This window comes from Macrotis lagotis, chromosome 4 (genome assembly GCF_037893015.1).
Source record: "Macrotis lagotis isolate mMagLag1 chromosome 4, bilby.v1.9.chrom.fasta, whole genome shotgun sequence".
Lineage (NCBI taxonomy): Eukaryota > Metazoa > Chordata > Mammalia > Peramelemorphia > Peramelidae > Macrotis > Macrotis lagotis.
Window position 1 is genome coordinate 263,293,429 of NC_133661.1, and position 8,333 is coordinate 263,301,761.

The following is an 8,333-nucleotide window of genomic DNA, read 5'->3' on the forward strand; positions in this document are numbered from 1 at the left end:
AAATGAACAGATCTGCAACATCAGGAAATGGAAACAGAAAACATTGTTTCTTTGCAAAAGACCAAAATGCAAGGGGAAAGGTACATTCTTATTACCAGTAGCAGAAGCTAGGATGAGAAAGTCTTCTCTGTAGCTTTGATCTCTTCCCCAGTTCTTCCTACTCATTCAGTATGATCCAGAGAGCTGAAAAAGGAATTACCTGTTTTCTATAAAAGGTTCTTATTCACTTTTAAAACTGATTCATTGTAAATGTACTAGTAGCATAAATACTATCAATGCAGCATTTATATTTAAATAAAATAATTTTAATAAATTCTTCATTCACTTCTGAATTAAATTGTTTTGTATAGGAAAATCAAAGAGAATCTAGAACAAAAAAGTTTCCTCTGCCTGGGTTCTTCTTAATTAAGGAAGGTTTTAAGCATTTTAATCTTCGTCTACCCTGTGTTTATTTGTCTCAGTCCTGTCGGGTTTTATAAAAATGAGCAGCAGTGAAAGCCTTTCTGTCTGTCTTGTTAACTGCTTCACCAAAAATGATGTAAATGGTCAAAGGCTCTCTCTCTCTCTCTCTCTCTCTCTCTCTCTCTCTCTCTCTCTCTCTCTCTCTCTCTCTCTCTCTCCCCTCCCCCCTCTTTCTCTCTCCCTCCCTCCCTCCCTCCTTCCTTCCCTCCCTCTTTCCTTCTCTTTATTCCCTATTTCTCCTTCCCTTCCTCCATCTTTAGTGAACTGGGCAGATCTGTTAAAATAATATCAGAGTTTTCCATCAGAATGAGCTTAGCACTGTACTGAGGCATAGCCTAATATGACCCGACACCTCCAACCATCTGCGCTATCTATCTGCCTTCTGATTTACTAAATTCGCACAGGCAAAAAATAAATTGTACTTGATACTAAAGAAAAAGCACCCAGGCCCAGTTCAGTTCCATTGCCCTAAGACTAATGTTGAATATTCCAATCTGCCTCATTTTTCAAAAGAGGGGTACCTAGCAAAAGCTGTTCCCAATATTTTCGTTGTTATTTTTCTTGTTTCCGCAAACTAAGTTAATTGCCAATCAAACTACCAGAAAGAGATGGGGTATAATAATATTTATGATGGATCAATAAATTACCTTTTTAAAAACTCTCCAGAAAGCATCACTTCCAAAAAAGCCTTTCATGGGAAGTAGTCCATGGAATAAAGCATCAAAGATGCTTCATTAGTTCAGAAAGCAGTTTTCCCTGATCAAAACAATGATGCTGTCTTTTTCGCTTATTTTCTTTTTTCTTTTTTTCCTTCTTACCATCATCCTTGCTTTCATTTTTTTTATTAGTTTATGTGCTGAAACTCAGATGGTGAGATCAGAGGTGAGTTTCTGATTCTCTTTTCAAGAATATTCACTTTATCTGAGGGAATAAGACCAACCTACAAGGAAGAGTTGAATTGAATAATCTAATTACAGCCTCAAAAACAGGCTTTTAATTCGTTGTCTTGATCTTCATATGACTTCTTATGTGGAATTGTTCTAGATATTTGTTCAAGTACATTCCACTTGAAGGGTAAGTTAGTTTAGTGAAAATCTTTTAAAAAATACTAGCTTTATTTGAAATTTTTTTTTAAAAAAAAGACCAAATTTGATATCTATAAAACTCCTTCTTGAAGGAATTTAGGGCTACTCTCAGAATCAATGACTTAAAAGTATTTCCCTTCCCAAATGTTTAAGTTGTGGTATTATGTGTTTTTGGGAAGTGGGAAGGAGAAATCTCTGAACCCTAGGGAACTAAATTGACCTTTTTTTAGAGATCTTTTCCTGTCTATAATACTGTAGAATAATTTGAGATGAGCTAGGGTGAAAAAAATGAAAATGCAGTAATAGTTATAGGGAAGAATGAATGAATGAACCCAATATACTGACCTCACACATACATAACCTGTCTCAATCTGTGTAATTAGTTTCAACTTTTCTAGACTTAAATTAGTTAGACTGGTATGTATTTTAAGTTTACCGCAGATTTGGACTCTTGTCTTTTTTTTTTCTTGTTCCATTTGTCCTCCCTATGTAACTAGCAATTCCAGCAAGTAAACTCCCCAGTATCCATGAGCAGTTTTTCCTCTAGTGGATACCTAAAGCCGACGCCAGGTTCGGGAATTGTAAAACACAGTAGCTCTCTTCCTTTTCTTTCTCCTCATTGTCCACCTACCACACAGTATCTCTTTTTCCGACTTCAGTAAAATACCTTAGAAAGTCAACAGCGAGTACCAGAGCTCTGGGCGCTGTCGAGCTCTGGGAGGTGCTGAAATCTCTCCGCTGTGCAGCTCGGAGTCTTGATTGGCAGATGCTGACAGTGATTGACTGGGAGGTCTCCATCACGCTTAGGCAACCGATCTGCCAAGTCCAATAGCAAAACAGGAGGAACGGCAGCTGAACTAGACGTTTTTTTTTAACCATTCCTCCCAGCACTCCCTCCTTTCTATCTTCCCATACACACCCTTCCACATTGCTGCCTCCCCCCTCCCTCCTTACCCTCACCCCCCTTCCCCACAACAAGCCTAGTGTCTGCAACATCTCCAAGTAGATGTGAACCTCGGAGCAGTTTTTCAGCCCCTCCGCCGCTTAGGAGTAGCCGATACAGCCTTCATCAAGAAAATAATCCTCCTCCTCCTCATCCTCATCTATCACTAGACTCTTACTGAGGAAATTTGAAATTTGCTTCTATCTCCTCCCTCCGCTACTGGTGGGGAAAACAACCTCCGCAGTTTTCTCCATGTTCCAGCTGCCTATTCTGAATTTCAGCCCTCAGCAAGTAGCTGGGGTATGCGAGACCTTGGAGGAAAGCGGGGACATTGAGCGTTTGGGCCGCTTTCTCTGGTCCCTGCCTGTGGCCCCGGCAGCATGTGAAGCACTGAACAAGAATGAGTCGGTGTTACGAGCCCGGGCCATTGTGGCCTTCCACACAGGGAACTATCGGGAACTCTATCACATTCTGGAAAACCACAAATTTACCAAGGAATCTCATGCCAAGCTACAGGCCCTGTGGCTAGAGGCTCACTACCAAGAAGCCGAGAAGCTCCGAGGCCGACCTCTGGGGCCAGTGGACAAGTATCGGGTGAGGAAGAAGTTCCCTTTACCTCGGACCATCTGGGATGGGGAACAGAAGACTCATTGCTTCAAGGAGAGGACAAGACACTTGCTTAGGGAGTGGTACCTGCAGGACCCTTACCCAAACCCCAGCAAAAAGAGAGAACTAGCCCAGGCAACCGGACTTACCCCCACACAAGTGGGCAACTGGTTCAAAAACCGCAGACAAAGGGACAGAGCAGCAGCGGCCAAAAACAGGTCGGTACTTGGGTGTTTGACTGCCGAGCAGTGTCCAAGGGTCTGGGAAGGGCAGTTTAGTTTCCTCTGACTCCTTAAGCTTCACTAGAGTCTAAGGTTAAAACCGAGGCGTTGCAGTTTCTGCAAAATACAAGAGAAACTCAGTTGCATTCTTTGGGGATGTTGACTGGGGGAGGTTCTGAGTCTCTCTTATAGAAGTCAGTAGAGTTCAAGGGTTCCTGGGTGAACATCTTCCCTCTGGGGTTCCTTTTCTCTCTTCCTTTTGGGTTCTGGGTTGTAAACGCTTGACTGAAGTGGCAATTCCCTCGGCTGGAAATGACTACTGCTGCCAGACCCGTGAAAACCGTAAGGGATTTGCCTCTCTAGGTTTAACACAAAAGTCGAATTAAAAAATCAAGAAACGATGCAAAATTCTAAAATCACCAAGTTAGGTCTCGCCTCCTTATTATCCTCTCCCACAACGACTCTTGGAGCGAAGCCTTGCTTGGATTATTATTTGATATAGAGACATACGTATCAATTAAGCCCTCCCCCAATATTCCATTTTCTTTAATTCTTTTAAAATATTTTAAATAATTTCCATTCTCCAAGAAGACACTAATCTTTAGGCTCTAGTCCAGTTGACCCCTAACTCTTCCCTCCTGTCCCTCCTGAGTAAATCGCTAAGGGAAACCTCTCTCAGACCGTGCCAAGACTAAGCCGAAGTGATCCAGACTAGAAATTAATCCAGTTTGGGTTTCTTGAACCATGATAGAGACCCTGAAAAATCAAGTAACAATTTGGAAATGTCCTGAAACCAAGCTCAAACACTCAAACACACACACACACACACACACACACACACACACACGCAAATCTAGGTAATCATTGCTTCTTGCTCTGGTCACGAAAGGAGAAATTGGGGAACGCAAAGAGTATTAGAGTTGTCTGGCCGAGGTAGGAGGCATAGATACTGGAAAACTCAACCCCACTGGGAGAAAAGATTCCCAGATCATCCACTCCATTTACCCTATAAATGGAGGCCTTGCGGGAACTGACAGGCCTTTGGTATTTTCTTCTATTCTTTTTTTAAAAAATACATTCCAATAGGAGCATCCCTTGTGACTCTGGAATCCCAAATTCCCAAATTCTTTGAATTCAAGAAGAGACGAAAATCTAGAGAATATGGGGAAACGGGCTTTAACTGTCACAGGTCACAGAGAAGGCAATGTCCAGAGAGACTTCTTTTGCCGGGAGCCTTAAATGTTCAGGTTACTTTTCCCTGTCAATTCTGAGACTGAAAGTGGATTTTAATATCTAAGTGCCACTTCCCAAGGTGAGGGAAGCATTGAGCTGGGTATGGGAAGGACTCTAACTCCAAAACTGGGAGGTCAGGGAAGAAAGGGGAGGGGAAGTAAGGGTTGGAACGAGTCAAATCTGTGGCGGAACTGTGATCTTATGTCCCTGATTCCCCGCAGGCTACAGCAGCAGGTGCTGTCCCAGGGCTCAGGTCGGTCGCTGCAGACCGAGGAGGAGAGTGCTGGGGAACCTCTGGGGGCCGTCGCTAGCCCCGCTGCCAGTCTGTCTAGCAAAGCCGCCACGTCGGCCATTTCCATCACATCCAGCGACAGTGAATGTGACATCTGACGCCCAAGTCACCATCTCCATCCCCACATACAAAAACAAAAACAAAAACAAACAAAAAACACAGACAGAAGAAGTGAAGTAAGATGTAAAAAGTACATTAAAACAAAACAAAACAAAGGACAGAGAAAGAGAGAATAAACGAAAGCATAGTGCCTGCAACCTGCCATCGTAGGGAAGCTTCTGGGCTGCTTTCTAAGGAGCTCAAGCTATATAGATGCAGTGGCAGCCTTCAAATGCCTGGCGGAGAGACGTTCTTCCCCACTAAGAACAAACAAACAAACAAACAAACAAAAAACAAAAACATCAATCTTACATCTTAGTGGGATGCAACCGGGAATAAGGAAAAACTAAATACCAAGTCTCCGTTGCCCTTTCTTTCTCTTAAAGAATCTTGCTGAAAAGATGCATCCAGAACATGAATGCTAAGAGTTGCAAATATGTTTGAGCCTGCGCTGTAACTCTCGCGAAAATTTCCTGTCGAAAAGACATGGGGTGGTTTGGGATTTTTCTTTCTTTTTTTTTTTTGTTAAATATATATTTTTTTGTTCTAAAGGGTTTTTTTTAAATGATGTTTATTTACTTATTTAAGGGATCTCTTGGTAGATTTTACTAAGTTGGTTTTTTTTTTTTTGCTTGTTATTTCTTTGTGCACACCTGTAGTAAAGCATGTGCGCTGGCTAGTGCAGGATCAGTACTGTATGGAAAAGCTAAAACAATAAAAATAATCTGAGGAACTTTTATTATCTATAGGATTTGCTTTCAAATTCTTAAAGATTATCCTAAACTCCGTTTCACGTTTATAGGGAGAGTTGTGTATGTAACTTCGAGATAAGAATTTTCCCTTTTTTTTCTTTCAACCCCTGATGATGTTTAAGTTCTCATTTAGGTAGGTTTCATTGTCTGGTCAGAATTAAAATGACCCATCAGGAGGAAAAAATATTTTACTTAGAAGGCAGTAAAATGTTTGTTTAGTGCATCTAACCTCTTCCCCCGCCCCCCACAATGCCTGAAAGGGTACAGTTAACACACAGGCAAATTCAAAGTACCCATTCACATTTTTTATATTTTCAAAAATCTGTTTCATAGCTCTATCCAGAAACAAGACATGATACTGTTTGGAGGGATTTCTAACTGAATTGGTGGAGAGAGCATTTTCATACAGGAGTTCACAATGTGGATAATATATCCACATTTTAGGCAACGAGGCAACATAACTGAGGACAAACAAGGGCATGATCACTACTTTTTTTAATATTGCAAAACTGGATAGACACAATGTGAAAACTTTCATTTGCCACTCTTTTACCTCCATCCCTCCCATTCCTTTCAAAATCCTCCTCTGCATAAACAAAAATAAGTATCTAAATAATTGGCATATGGAACAAAGCTTTAGTGTTTATCAATTGTATTACTCTTCCTTAATAGAGTTCAGAAAGTGAGGCAAAATGATGCTTAAACATAAGGATGAAGAAGAGGAAAGTATAACCAAAATTTCTCTACTTCCAAGTAGGAGAATAAATAATCAAATCCCTAGCCTGATAACATATCTGTTTTAAATAAATAATAAAGAAGAAAAGTTTTCAAGAGCCTTATTATGATTGGTAATGGGTTCAGTTTAAAATATCAGACAAATGTCCTTAGCACTTAATTCTTCCTTCCAAAGCACAACAAAACAAAAAGCACCCACTGTTCTTGCTCTAAGAAACCCAATGCTATCCTTAGAGCAGCTAAGCTTTTTCCCACCGAAAAGGATTGCATATTATGCAATTTGACATTGATCTTTAAATCACTTGAGCTGTTCTTTTTTTGTCTGATTGGTCTCATTTTATGCTTAAAAGATGTTTTCTAGATAAGAAGATTGGTGACTTGTTTTAGTAAAAGAACTGTATTGCTAAATAAAACAAAAATAATAATCCAATAGACTCAAATAAACCAAATAATAGAATATGTACCAGGTCATCTGGGAGGATCAAGTTTTCAACTTTTGTTTCTAAATCACTTTACTGAATTTATGAAGCTTTCTTTTGTAAATTATTGTAATTATAGTAAGCACATCAAATTTGGAATTACAGAATCTCTTTTTCTTGACAAAAAATCTCCATATATGAGTGGGAGGGTCTTAACTAAGTAAAGAATTTCATTTTACATTCTTGTATGACTGGGATACTGCACATCTTCAGATATCTGTCCTGGACTAACTGAAACATTAGGATATTCTTGGATTGTAAGTAGACATTGTAATTCATCAAGAAATCCCAAGTTGTTCTGGGCTGCCCTTATATTAACTGGTTATGTAAATACATTTGGATCTCCCAAGCTAGCATGAAAGGTAACACATTCCCATTCATAGTCCAATTGGGAAGGGAAATAGTACATTAATGCATTTGTATAAAGAATTTCAAATCATTTTGAAAATCTCATTCCTTTCATCAATACAAATGATGCCTAAATGCAAAGAAATAGTTCGCTTTTATTTTCTAAAAGATAAAAGAACTACTGTTATAAGAATAATTTTACTTAAAAATAATGTTTAATTAGCAAGTAAAAGAATACTAATAGTAAAGGAGTACTGCTTTCAATGTGCAGAAAATATTTGTATGAAACCCTTATGTGTAGCCAGATTCATATTAATGAAAAGCTGTGCATTCTGAAGCAATCCTACTTATGAAAATCTACAAATTCCTATATCTTTGTTATAAAGTAACTTGAAAATTAGCATATAAATGGGATATTCTCCCAAATCGTTAAGATTAAAATTTATCTAACTAAAATTAAGAGGTCAAAAATTCTTTTGTGAATGAAATCACAATTTGAATTTTGAAAAAAATGATAGAATTGGAAAGAGACAAGGTTACTATTTTATTTAATATAAAGATTTTATTATGTCCGCCTGTGATTTCTTTTTTTTTTTACAATTATTTCAAGAAATCAGTTTTTAAAAGGCAGTAAAAATGGAGAAGGATTTTGATTTTGGCATGAGCAGGAGTGGGAGGTTCTGAACTAAAACTGGCCAAACCACTGTCTTTTTCTTTCTGCAATCCATCTTGGGTCACAAATTTCTAGATAAGCCTGCAGCATCGAAGTGAAAATTAGCCACGATGCTTTATTTCAACAAAGTAACCTGGGGATTTGACATCCCACCCCTACCCCTTTCACACCAGTTCAGTCTATTTTAAGACTCTTAAATATTTCAACCTCCTGCCAGTTCCCAAAATGGTGAAAAACTCCTTTTTCTCAAAATACCCCAGATCCTCTATGCTCCCAAATCTACAGCCCACCCTGTTTCCACCAGCCTCCCTCCACTTCACCAGACTGTTTGTCAAAATCAAGAAGGGGGGTAGGGGGAAGACTCACTCTTTGTTTACATTAAACAAATTACAGGGGAAAAGCTCA

General features: G+C 39.2%; 1 protein-coding gene across 1 annotated transcript; it reads left to right on the plus strand.

Moving 5' to 3' along the window:
- Window positions 1-2,742: 2,742 nt before the first annotated feature.
- SIX6 (SIX homeobox 6) lies at window positions 2,743-4,940 on the plus strand. The gene is made up of 2 exons (XM_074232079.1): window positions 2,743-3,314; window positions 4,772-4,940. Exons 1-2 carry the CDS (start codon window positions 2,743-2,745, stop codon window positions 4,938-4,940), a joined length of 741 nt encoding a protein of 246 aa, XP_074088180.1.
- Window positions 4,941-8,333: the final 3,393 nt, after the last annotated feature.

Coding starts and splice junctions, on each gene's coding strand:
- SIX6 (XM_074232079.1), top strand. CDS start 2,743: ATGTTCCAGCTGCCTATTCTGAATTTCAGCCCTCAGCAAGTAGCTGGG. Junction 3,315..4,771: donor GCAGCAGCGGCCAAAAACAG/GTCGGTACTTGG, acceptor GATTCCCCGCAG/GCTACAGCAGCAGGTGCTGT.